Below are 13,431 nucleotides of genomic sequence, written 5' to 3' on the forward strand. Positions count from 1 at the left end.
TGGGGCCGGCGGGCCCGGGCATGCGGCATCGTGGGGCCCGGCCCCGGGGAGCCGGCTCCGCACCGCCCCCAGAGCAGGACTGGTTCGCACGGGTGGAGCAGAGCGGCTTTATTTTATACTCAAAACAGTCAGTACAAACAAGCGGGCGAGACAAAGGCCGGTAGAAATACACAGAGCCCGACGCGATGCGGGAGACGCAGGGAAACAGGCGAACGGGGGGAGAATGGGGTCCTGCTGCCCCTCTGGGGTGCTCTGTAAAAAAGAGGCCCCGAGTTTCCCCTGCACAGAGAGCAGCAGCCGTGTACAGCAGGCAGAGTCACCACCTTAGCCACAGGGGTCCAGTGCAGGAGGAGGAGAGAGGAGCACACAACCCTGGGTCCCTCAGATGCTGGGACAGGGCCAGGCTGAAGGCTCCGAGCATCAACTGAGCTGGTTTCAGCCGGGATCTCATTGCACAGAGGGCAATCGTGGCCCTGCACAGCACCTGGGATCTTGCACCCTACAGCAGGGAAAGGGGATGGTGCCAAACAGCACCCTGCTGAGAGTGACTCACAGCTGGTGCTGCTCTGCACCCCAGTGCCTAGAGAGCTCCCAGCAGCCAGGACAAACGACCTTAGGAAATAGTCTTGGCCCACATTTAGCTCAGTACACGGCAGCAGCATCCTGGGAACAGAAACAGCCTGAAATGTAATACACCCGATGCAGACAGAACAGGGCAGACATGGCTGTGTTCTCTCCCTGTGCCATGCAGGAGGTAGCTCAGGACAGCAAACTAACCACTTCCCTGCCAATATCACCAACCGTGGCCAAACAAAGAACTAAGAACAAAACAGATTTGGTCTTAAAGAAGAGGAACACCAAACGCATCTCTCCCAAACCTAGGGCCTGCAGCCCCAACATGAACCAAGAAACAACCAACAGGAGTTTCAGCAGTATTTTCTCTCCTGCAGTACAGCTGACTGACTATCCTGCTCTTATCTCAAGCTGATAAACCAAGTAAGTTCCACTCACAGCACCACAGCATTGGCACAAGCAAGTGCTGTGGAGGTATCACTAGGTTACTGAGGGTTGTGATAAAGCAGATCACATCCCATACAGATTTATTTAGAAATCCCATTATTTAGCAGAGGAGCAGGGAGCTCCCAGAGATCAAGGGGCATGGCTACAACAAAGGCCAAGTGGTCAGTGCCTTGCAGGCAGCAGGAAGAGCTTGCAGATCCAGCGGTGCCATCCTGCCATGGTAGGACCAGAATGGCTTTCTCCCTAGCAAGCTGAGGGCCAAGCAGAGGTGCACATCCCCACTGCCCTGGGCAGGTCACCTGCAGTGCAGAGCCTCTGGATGGTTCTAAAGGTGGCTACAAGAAACAGCAGTTTCTCCCCTTGCCAGCAGATGCATTAGCATGGGGATAGAGGTTTCTCATTAAGGCACTTCAGCATCAACCTGCTTCCTCTGCAGCCTGAATCATACCCACAGAGTGCTATTTTGGGGGGATAAAAAGCTTAAGGCTTCTGGGGTATCAGTGCCCATGGGGAGTATTTTCAGAGTCTTCCTTTAGTGTTGCTTTATTCCCCAACTCCTCTTGACTACTGAAAGACTCCAGATGTGTTTACCTGAGGAAAGCAGGTCCTGCTCCACAAATAGTCCCTGAACACCCCAATAATCCTCTAGTCTTCCTAGTCACACAGGATCTGCCCAGAGAATTTATCAGGAAAACCAGGGCATCCATTTCCTTTTAGCAATCATTTTAACTGTCACATTTGCATGTTCAGCATTTGACATGCCTGGAAGGCAGTTTAGAATTCATCTCCCAGCATCAGAGACCACACCAGCTCCAGCAAACACAGCATAAACACATTCCACAAGATCAAAGCTACTGCAAAGCCTGACACCAAAGCCTTGAACGATTCCAGTTCAGCTGAACACTTGTGGCAAACAAACCCCCTGGATTCTCATGGATTGGATAAGTCACACATCTTGTACCCGAGCAAAGGGATGGTAAAGTGCTGAATAGGTTTTGAGTTGTAGGAGCTCTAGACTCCTGAGAGTTTCAAGTCTTCATTTCCTGTCTTACTTTGGGAGTATTCTTTACTGGGTGATGCAGTTGTCTCCCATGTCCTGAGCGTATCTGTCAGATATTGCCGTCCTTAAGTCCTCCACCTCTTTGTGAAGCTGTTTTACCTCCACCAGTTTCTTTGCAAGTCCATCAGGGCTCAGTAAGTCATCCTTCTCCTTAGCAGAGTACTGCACAGCTGTGGAGTCAGAGAAAGGAGTCACTGCAACATGTAATAGTGACCAAGGATCACACACATTTGCAAATGAGGCAGAAAAAGCAATGCAGGTTTGCAAAAGAGCTGCCACTTAACATTTAGTTCTTACAGCACACACCCCCAGAGCTGGCTAGCCACAGAAAGAAGTTCAGAATCCTAGAAAGATGAGAACCTCTTCTGTATTGTAGAAGTGCTATATTACACACAAGTTTAATTCTGCCACAGCACAGGAACTGAGGGGTTTGCTCTGTCATCACTCCACATACTTACAGCGAATTCCCAGGAGCAGAGAGAGGTTGGGATCCTTGCCCTGAGCCCTCTGAGTGACAATGCTGTAGACAGACTGCAAATCCTGCAGACAACTGGCCAGCTCACTGTGCAGGTCCTGGGCCAGGCGGGCTGTCTCAGCAGGCAGTGGCTGGGTTGTTAGCTCTGCTTGACGCAGCCGTTCCTGAAGGGTCAGGTTCTTCTCAATGAGATCCTGGTTCTGCACTGACAGCTGAACAAATGGGCACAGCAAGTTAGTGGTGACCTGGTTTAGAACGAGTACACATAGAACAACTTAACACAAGTGCCCGATGATGATGGGAGCACTGAAGGCAGGAGGATCTGATTTATATCAAGCCCTCCAGACTCTTGCCAGATAAGCAAGAGTCAGTCTTACAAGGTCTAGGGGAAAATTCTTCACTTAGACAGTGATCAGGCATTGGAACAGGCTTCCTAGGGCAGTAGTGGAATCACCATTCCCAGAAGCGTTAAAAAAACCCCCAAGCATATAGATGAGACACTTAGTGCCATGGTTCAGTGGTGGCCTTGTCAGTGCTGGGATAATGGTTGGACTTGATGAACTTAAAGGTCTTTTCCAACCTGGCTGATTCTATGATTCTATTCTAAGGTGTGATCTTTCAGCTTTCCTGGCTCAGACAGGAAGCACCCCATGACACTGCGCTACTTCTGCTGGGGCATGATGCAACAAAATAAGCTTCCAGGAGCTTTTTGACCAGTTGCTCACCCCAACACTGGCCATCCCTTCCCTCAAGGGCTGCCACTGTTCTTGGCTTCCTTCAGGCTGGAGAGTAAGGCTCAGCCCTGCCCTTCAACCACGGCTGTGGGTCAGGTTGGAGTCCTGCTCACTGCCGTGCTGCCCCCAGCTGGCAAACTCTGCAAACTCAAACCCAAAGCAGGAACTGCCTTTCTCCTCCTGCTTTTGAAGAGAGAAATAAATGCTCCTTTCAGAGCAACCGACTAGCAGGAAGCAGGAGAGGTTGTGTTGCTGACTGCAAATTAAAGGCCTAGCTAGAAGACAATTTCTTGTTCATTCATGCTACTCTCAGGCACTCAGCACTCCTGCTCTGACCTCTTTCACAGCAGTCCGGAGCTGCTGCAGTGCATTCTCTCTTCTCACCGCCTCCTCTTTCAGAGCTTGGCTTGTCCCCTCTTCCTGGGTCACCTGTTCTTCCAGGTTCTAGAACAGACCATGGGCAAGTAGTCAGTCTAACTCACATCACAGCAGATTCTTGAGTTCTAGGTCCCTCCCCAGCCACCTCTCACCTTTACTTGCAAGGACAACTCCTCTGCCTTCTTCTGCTGTTTGTCCACAATCTAGAATCAAAAGCAGAAGCATCAGGACTGGCCACACAAACTCAGTAATTCTATCAGGATTTCTCCTGCAGTAAGACAGCCTCCCCTCTCCTCCCTTTGCCTGTCCATTTACTGCTTTAATCACTGCTTCTGTTAGTAGTGGATTCCCCAATGAAAGGCACCTGATAAAAGACACCATTAGAAGTATCAGCTACAAACAAGACCACACAAGTTGCATTCATGTGGTTTTCTGCTCCCCTCTTCTGCATTCTGCAACTTGTCTCCAGTGTTAACTGCAGGAAAGCACAGTTATCACACCAAGAACAGCTTCCAAAACCACTCAGCCCGGAATTCCAAGGAACTGCTGCTTCAGTACAACAGTGACTGCAAAAGGCCCTGATTTAATCTTTAGTGCCTACTGTGACTCAGTGGAAGGAAAAAGTGTGATTCCCAGCTGGGACACTGTTACCTTCCTGAGGCGGTCACATTCTTTCTTCAGAGAGTCAGTTTCTATCCTCTGTCTCTCCCCATCCTGGGCTGGGGCTCCTCTCTTTGCATTCTTCACACACTGCTGCACCTTGTCCTGCAAGCTGCAATTGGCAGAACACCATGGGAAAACCAGCTTTATTTAGGGTGTCTCTCTCACTATGAAGGGGCAAATGATTATCATCTCAGGTGTCAGTGTTGCCAGGGCTATGACAGAAGTCTCCCTCCTTGGACACAGCCCTACCCATGATATTGGCACATTTGCAGAGACAATTGCAGACTAAGTGGGTCCGTTTTGCAAGGAGTTATGGTTGACAAGAGCAATAACCTGAGGACACAAACAAGCCCAAGTAACAGAACAGGGGCCCCCTTTCTTTTAGCATGCAGTTCTGCTCCCACCCTCCACTGCTGGCACACAGGATTTAAACACGGTTTTGGCAAGCACTCACATAATCATCACACAGATATGATAACCAAGTTCTGACAGGAGGGACAGTGTGGCTGTGCTGAATCATCACAGCTCTTGTGCAGCCATTACTTCAGTGCTGTTCAAATCCTCCTGACTTTTACCTGCGCACAGTAGAAAGAAGCTCCAGCTCCTTGTGTTTTTGGGTTTCCAGCTGCACCTCTTGCTCCCTGAAAGCAGCCCGGACATCTCCAAGCTCTGTTTCCAGTGCCAGCACTGTTTCTTGCATAGCAGTACTCTTCAATTCAGATTCCTTCAGCTGCAACAAAGGCCACAAGAACATTCTAGAGACCTCCCAGGGGTTTTACCACACACAACATGTTTCAACTACATTTCCAGTGTCCATTTTTAGTACCTATGTGGCCATTCTCAGCTATAGCTCAGAACATTCCTCCTCCAAAAAGGCCAGACCACAACTTTACTCGTGCAGCTGCACAGGGGATAAACTGCAGCTGTAGAAGAGTCACCTGAGCAAATATGTGAAGAGCTATCACCACCACTCAATAGAAGTTTTACCTTCTGACTCTGTTTCTGGTGGTCCTCAAGGGTTGGTAGATCAGCCAAATATCGTTCCAGGGTCTCAATTCTCTGTTGTCTCTCTCTTTTTTGTTCAGATTCCTTCTGGCATTTCTTTTTAAGGTTATTAATGTGTTTGTCTCTTCCCTTTACCTGCAGGGACAGTTAGAAGCAAGTGTAGTTTATATAATTTCTTATCCATTCTTCAGTTCTATGTAAGCCTCATTTACCTTTTTGTACAGCACTAAACACTAAAACACAAGATCACCTTAACTCAGCAGCATTTCTGCTCATCTAGCCAAAGACAGGCTGGTTAAAAGAGGAGGAAGTGAAATCCTTCTAACTGCAGAAGAAAGGGCTTTTGCTTACAATCCAAAGTACTCCACAAGGAGACTAGAAAATACCTGCTATGACACATGCCCACAAAAAGCTTTCATCTCGGCACTACACGGACTTTCAGCTTCTCAAACCAAAGCCACCCTCCCATCTCGAGAGCAATGGGATCATACCCTTTCTTCCTGTTTTTTTAACTCCTCTGCACGTTTCTGCATAGTTTCCTTCAGTGACTCCCGGATCAGCTTTGCATCCGCCTCTGCAGCAGCCAGTTTTCTCTGCAATTCAATCTTTTCCTTACTGAGGGATTCAGTCTTCTCTGTGAACTGTGCTCGAAGAAATGTGTTCTCCCGCTGCAGCTCCTGCAGACACAAGCTGGCATTAAGCATCTGTGCTGCCTCAGAGCTGTGTTCTCAGCCCCCCCTAATCCCCAAACATCAGTCAGCCCTTCTTATACACTGCAGTATCTGAAATAGCATGTCAGTGCCATCAGGCCTTTGCATTACTAGCACAGCTTCTAAACAAACCATAATACTTCAGGGCTTGAAATCTCAAAGACAGGTAATAGGGATCCCATACAAAGCATCACTTTACTCTGCATAGCCCTTCTACTCAGGGAAGGCCTAATAGGAAGTGATAAGGCCATTGGTTTCAATACCTGTTTCTTACTGACACCCTGCTGCATCTGCTTACCTGCATTCTCAACATGTAGACATCTCCATAGGTGGCTGGGCAGCCAAGCAGGGCACTGTGAACCTGTAGTTCACTTTCCCTGACCTTCTGCTCCAACTGTGAGATGTATTGTCTTTGCCTGTAAAAAGCAACAACTGGTAATACACTGTCCTCAAACACACAGCAGAGAGAAATACAGCATGAACAGTGCCACCACAACTCTAATGCTTCTTACAGGGACAAGCAGAACAGAAAGACAACTCTGCAACTCAGAACTAACCTGCAGAGAAATGATCTGGAAAATTCTATGATTCTGTGATATCCGTTTCAAAGTGTTTTAGAATTGGTATTAACTTTTCCTCCCTGCCTTCAAAGCAACTCCCAGCAATGATTATAGATAAAACACACAAACCTTCCATGCTTTGGAGGATCTGGCTTGGTTGTAGAGCTTGTGTGAGTGACAGAGATAACTCCAAATAAGCAACCAGAAACAGCATTTACAGCCCAAATGCTGAAGATAGTTTCTATTAGGACTTACTTTTTCCAAAAAGCTTATGGACCATAGCATTAGGTATAAGAAATGTGCTTGACAGCCCAAATTCACAAAGAGATAATTTAAAATAAAGCTAAGAGCCCCAAGGAAATCCTCAAGCAAAAATGCAGCAGTTTTGACATTCCAAGATAATAATGATGTGAACAGAAACCTTTGTCCTTTATAAAGCATAGAAGATCATAACCAAAATTGATTTTTTTAATCCCTCCAGGATCATCATTCTAATTCCAAGAGGAGGGGGAAGAGAGCTCATGAAAAATATATGCTGTTCTCAAAGGTCATCATATTGCTCTTTGCAACAAAAGAGACCCAGCTGGGCAAGAGGGACTCTGACATATGACCTTTCCTTGGTACTTTCAAACCCCTCCCTTTCCAAAAGGCAATGCAATGGAGCCCATACACGTCAGTAGCAAACTCTCACCTATCAATGAGGACTTCTTTCTCCTTGAGTAGGTTTTCATTGGTGTTCAGGATATTGATCCACTGAGCTGGATCAGGAGTAGGCAGCGAAGCAGAATACATGGAGGGATGGTGGCAGGCACCTCCATTTTGTAACTGAAAGAGGAGGCAAAATGAGGAAGGAGGTTTGTGCTCCACAGAGGTAACTGCAACACTGCGAGAGCTATTTTGTGCCCTGTGTGCTCATCTGCATGCCAGGACAGAGCTATTTCAGTCTCTGTCAATGTCCAAGAACAAGTAACTTTGCCCAAGCACAACTGGAGATTAACAAATAATTTTAGCTCACTGGAAACAATTTGTCTCCATTCGGGTACAGCTGGTGGGATAAACAAGCTGGTTCCAGCTAATAAATCTCTTAGTTTTAGGCAGCTTTTTTAAGCCAAAAAGGTTTTCCCAACTGTAGATACAGAATACGGATATTGTAGAAGTGAAGAACTTCTTAGCATGCTTTCTCTTCACAGTTTCTAGCAGACAGGGTATTTCCCTCTTGATCTGATCTGTTGTGCAGTGCTGTAACATAATACAGAGCTGCCCTCCATAAGCAGCACGTTAAATGATACCTGTGACACACATGCTGTAAAACCAGATCATTAACAGACTTTCAGTGTAAGACAGGGAGGAGCAGCAGATATTTTCCCCTCTTGAAGGGTTTCAAACTCATACATTCAGATAAGCAGTTCCTTACCTGCATTTGCTCCATTTGCAATCGCATTTTGTCCAGCTGCTGTTTCCAAGCACTGAGCTCACAGACCCTCTCATGTGGGTGTAGTGTGCAGGTGTCTTGCATCCATGCTCGAGATGGAGGACTTAGAGGCTGTGAATAGAAATTGTTGGCCTGCAGTCCCGTTGGCATCAGTCTGTTCCCGCTTGGCCATGTCCCATCCTGGGGCTCACAGACTCCATTAGCCCCTGCTGCTTGCTTACTCTCTGGCAGCACCTTATAATGGTCCTTTCCTGCCTCAGCTGCCCCAGAATTGGGACTGAACTTCTGGAACCTGTGGAGAGGGTCAGTGCACAAATTATCCAGAAAGAGAGACTGGTTAAGGGTGCGCTCAATGGCAGGGGTGTCAAACTTCCAAGTGTCTTCTGCTTTCATGTGATCAGAAACAGGATGCCAGGGTTGCTCAAAACCATTTTCCCCTGAAGTCCTGTAGAGGTGCAGGAGATCCCTGGGTGGCACCTGAGAAGACTTCCCAGAATTAAAGTCTCCATTCCTCATGAGCCCTGTGTGTTCAGAAGCAGCAGATCCTGGCATAGCAGGTTTTGATGGATTCTGTAAACAGCTCTGGTCTCCTGCAGGACACAGCTTGGAGGGTGAGGCACCCAAAGTAGAAGGCATTACATGGGCTGTTGGGATGGTCACTTGGGCTTTGATGGGCTGGAATGAGGAACCGTTACTGGAATTGCAAAAGTCTGAGGAAAGAAGAACAACGCTCTGATTACAATCCCGAAACATTCCAACATGAACAGCCACTGCTTTGAGGAACTTTCCAGAAGAAATTAAAAACCTGACTCTTTTCCCCCTGCACATGTCCTCCTAAGCAGCAGCAGCAGCAAGACCAAGGCACACCAATGCTCCCCCTCATTACAAGTTTCAGGAGCCTGCTGACATTTTCCTACCACCATATCACAGGGAGAATCCAAGTTTAATTCAGCAGACATTTTTAATCCCCTGTTATTAAGCTACTCCAGTACAATCTTAAATCAATAAGGTTATCTTTCTATAGGTTTAGAAATCAAGTCCTTTAAATTGAATAAAAAGGCTGGAACTTACTCAGCTGAACACTGAGACCTTGATTCTGTTCTGCCCGTCCCACAGCTCAGCGACTCTGAACTGTGACCAAAGCTAACGGGAGCCTTCACTGAGCCCATGATGAGCTTCAAACATAGCTGAACACTGGATCACCAGCAGCTGACCTTCGAACTCCTCCAGGACACAGCAGCAAAAGAGCTTTTCCTAGAGTAATGGCTGTACCTTATTGCCACAGGAAATGAGACAGAGTTGGGCACACGCACCCCAACGTGAGCCCGTCCTGGCAGACGGGCACCAAACCTGGCTACAGGGAAGTGCAGGGTTATTCTTAGCAACTCTCAGATTTCAATGCAGCAACAGCAAGAACTGAGAAAGGCAAACAGCAAAGTGCCTGTTCCCACTCCTTGGCACCATACGTTGTGTACTGCAGTAATTCCAGGATTCTCCCAGCTACACAAACTCGTTTTCTTCATGTGCTTGGCTAAAGGCCCACCCCTCATGATGTTTCTTTGATCCAACCTCAAGACTGCAACATCAACCCTCCACCTGTTTGTAACCTCAAAGCATTGCTACAGGAAGGGATAAAAGGTTACAAGTGGAAAAGGACCAAAACCAGATTCTGCAAGCACCATCAAGCTGCAGGTAAATATCACAGTAAAAGCACAAGGTACTCTCCTCAAAAAATGAGCAGGAGAGGGGAAAAACCCTCATTCATTGCCTGTGACTGGAACTCCAGAGAACATCCTGCTACAGAACAGTCACAAGCACATTCACCTCAGCAAACAGAACGGACAGGACAATTTCCTTTTACAGCCTCTGGATTTGTATCCAGTATCACTGTCAGGAACTTGAGCCCTATGAGCAACACATCACATGGCAGATGCTGCAATCGGTTCCTTCAGTGTGCTGAGGCTTGTCACATCATTTCCAACACACACACGGACCTGACAGGCAGAAATCCAGCCGCAGCTCTTACAAACAAGGCTACAACATAGCATTCCAAAGGGTGATTTCTGAAAGGGCCATCATTATCTCCCCTGCCTTGAATGTACAGCTGGATGTTTTATTATCCTGAGAGGCACTAAGGGGACACTTCAACATGTGCTCTAGTAATATTCCCAGCAATATTTCCACAAGTCAGACCTTCTAAAACACCTCCATTTTAACTTGCACACCACTGAGATCTATGGCTGCCAATGCAGCTTGTGAAATACATGAATGTGCAAAGTATATTATGTTAAAGAACAAAGCAAACTGCCTCACTGCTGAAAGAAGGCTCAGTGAATCAATAGTGGTTTATGTCACTTTTGTGGATGAAGATACAGGTAGAGAGGTTTTGAAATAGTCCCCAAACATCATTTCAGATTCTGCTCTCTCCCAGGTTTTACATTCTAGGGTTCAGTAATATCAAGCTATTTAATGCTTAAAACTCTGTTCCTGTGTGACCCCCTGCTGACCATCACCTTCTGTACTGTCTGAGCAGGAGGTCCCAATGCCCCCATCCCCGCTGTCAGCCACACTTGAACTGCGGCTGACACAGCTCTGGAACTTCACAGACAACATGGGTGTTTTCCAGTCAGTCTCCAGGAAATTACTCTTTTGACTGGTGCTGGGATCTGGAGAGAAAAAGCAGGAATATTTATGTTTTAGTTAACAGACCAAAAAGCCTTTTAATATACCTAATTATGCCATATCTAATTACCCATTCTACCTAAACCCATCCTTGCTTGACTCCCCATATTGTTGCTAAAGAAATCTCTTTTGCAAAAGGAAATGGCAGCAAACACATGGAAATCAAATAATATCAACAGGAGACTGAAAACAAATCAATCTAGTTATGGAAGTCAGAAAGCAAAAGCAGTAAATTATACTCCTGTTGATGAGCTTGGTGATATTACACCCAGCTGATGCTCTGGTACTCAGATGAAACAGAGGAGCAGCAGCATTGGCCCACAGCAAAACTGGCTGTTAAAGATACATTTTTGCATGAATGGGTAAGAACTCTTCTAGATGTATCACTTGGCATTCAAAAGATAAGTTTGTTATCAAACAGCCCTCTCCCCATGCATACCCATGCAGTTGTTTTACATGGTAGAGATAGGACATTGTTTTATCTGATAATGAACTCTTCTCAAGGCCATCTGTCTCCTCAGGGGAGCTGAAACAGGATCTGACAGCAGCAGGGCTTTAAAGAAAGGACTGTCCTTACCCGGTGAATTGTTCTGCTGGAGCCTCAGGTCTGGCTGTTTCTCCAGAGCAGCCATCTTATCTGTCCAGTGAACTACAGGGTAATACATAAAAATCACTAAGTCAGTATAAACCACCCCAAGGGGTACATACACACCAGTTACTCTCCATTCAGATTAACACAGTATTTGACATTTAATGAGCATCTCCTCCCAGGAATGTCTCTGCTTCATCCCCACAGCACAGAGGCCTTAAAAAAAGCCCTTGCAGTTACTGGAGGTTTTCTTCATGCCTGAGAAGTGAGCAGAGTTCCTGTTTGCAACATTCTCCAGGTCTGCAGCAGTTCAGCAGCTCCTTTCAACTGGGGCATGTGTTATCCCCATCGTGGTTATTTATAGAGCATCAGTCACCATGGTACCTACACGCTGCCTTTATCTACAGAGACTAAAAATTTCCTTTCACAAGTCTTAACTCTAAACCAGTTCATTTCTGCCCTCTGTAGAGGTCACTGAGCAACTACAGGCAGAAAGGCAACCATTCACAACCTGCCATAGCTGCTCCATAAATGGCAGTCATTATCTATCTAGAGCTTTGGTTTAATTGATCTGCTTATCCAAGTACTTCAGACAGGGAATTTCCTAACTCTGATGATGCAAGTTATGATCTGCAGCTCTCAGGGTTATTGTGGGTATTCAGGGCTGCTCTCCACTCCATCAGCCAGATACTAAATCCTCAGTCGCAAGGATTCAATAATTGCAATCTTAACGGATTCAAAGAGCTCACAGAAACCATTAATTCTTAGGAATCAGACACAGATTTTACAACACAGGATAGACACTGGGAATACAATAGGCTAATGAAGCAGAAGCAGCATTTCACTCAGCAAAGAAATACAACACTTCTAGCTAAATGTAGTACTTATCATGCTCAATTTAGGTATGTTTCCGAGATTCCTGAGTTGGAAACTCAATCTCCAGCACTACAGACAGTTACAGCAAGGAAATATAAGCGTGGCTCTTGATATAAGACAAAGCAAGCAAAGTGCTCCCACCTCACCCAGCACACCCTCACCCACAGACACAGCACCCACCCCACAGCGCACCCCATGAGCGGGCCCTGCAGAGAGGATAGGAAGGGAGAGGTGGGTCACGAAGAGGGGGAGCAGCGCTTTAGCCGGTGGGAGAGCTTGGAGTGCAGTGATGTGAAGCCAGGCTGTGCAGGGAAACCCTTCGCCCCGCCGGAACGGATGGGACGAACAGTGATTTGGGTGGAGAGAGGGGAAGGCCCTCCCTGAGGGGCACCGGTCCTGAGGGGCGCGGGGAGCGGAACGGAGCCGGTCCCTGCGGGGAAGGGGAAAAGAAGGGGTGGTTTCACCGAGGGGGGAGCGCTGTGCCCCGGAGCCGAGGCCCGGCCCGTGCTGCCGGCAGCGGGACGGCTCCGAGCCCCTCACCTGCCTCCGCCGCGCTGCCCGCGCTGCCCCGCGACCGTTACAGCCAGGGGGAGGGAAGCCAGAGGGGAGGAGAAAAAGCGACAGAGCCCCGCCCCTCCCTGCCCCTCAGCCTATCGGAAGCTCCGGCCACGCCCCTGCCCGTCGGTCATTGGCTCGGCAGGACGCTGGTCCCGCCTCTCAGTTTAGCAGTCCTTCGCGCCTGCGCAGTGCCTCGATCCGGGCGGTGCTGTGCGCGTCGTGCTGGGGCTGTCCGGGGTGCCTGCAGGTTGTGGTGTTCTCAGCCTGTTCTGATCCCTCCACAAGCGGTTCCCGGTGCTGCGCTTCCTGAGGGCATTCCAGTGCGTAAAGGGGCTGCAGGAAACCTGGAGAGGGGCTTGGGACAAGGGATGTAGGGACAGGCCGAGGGGAATGGCTTGAACCTGACCAAGCAGGGAAAAGGGAAGTCCCGACTGGAAATGCTTTTCTTTAAGCTTAAAAATAGCTAAATAGTGCCCCCAGAGCCCCTCATGCTTAGACATGGGGATAAATGTGAGGACATCTTCACAAATCTGCACCTACTGGTTCACATGTGTATCTTTAGTCAAAAATGTGTCGATAAGCCAGCACAGAGAACATGAAGAGTGTGTGCCTCAGCTTTTCCATGGCATTCTCTGCTCTGCCTTCAAACACAGTGCTGCTGCTGGTCCTGAAGGCAATACTGGGTACTG

General features: G+C 47.9%; 1 protein-coding gene across 1 annotated transcript; it reads right to left on the minus strand.

Annotated features, from left to right (window-relative positions):
* Window positions 1-93: 93 nt before the first annotated feature.
* CEP85 (centrosomal protein 85) lies at window positions 94-12,754 on the minus strand. Its single transcript, XM_031049689.2, has 14 exons — window positions 12,725-12,754; window positions 11,297-11,368; window positions 10,551-10,703; window positions 8,020-8,747; window positions 7,297-7,430; window positions 6,344-6,461; window positions 5,827-6,012; window positions 5,318-5,470; window positions 4,906-5,060; window positions 4,319-4,439; window positions 3,820-3,870; window positions 3,626-3,733; window positions 2,539-2,767; window positions 94-2,250 (listed from the first exon to the last, which is right to left on the minus strand). Exons 2-14 carry the CDS (start codon window positions 11,349-11,351, stop codon window positions 2,087-2,089), a joined length of 2,355 nt encoding a protein of 784 aa, XP_030905549.2. The 5' UTR covers window positions 11,352-11,368; window positions 12,725-12,754; the 3' UTR covers window positions 94-2,086.
* Between the last annotated feature and the right edge of the window lie 677 nt (window positions 12,755-13,431).

Source organism: Melopsittacus undulatus, chromosome 14 (assembly GCF_012275295.1).
Source record: "Melopsittacus undulatus isolate bMelUnd1 chromosome 14, bMelUnd1.mat.Z, whole genome shotgun sequence".
NCBI lineage: Eukaryota > Metazoa > Chordata > Aves > Psittaciformes > Psittaculidae > Melopsittacus > Melopsittacus undulatus.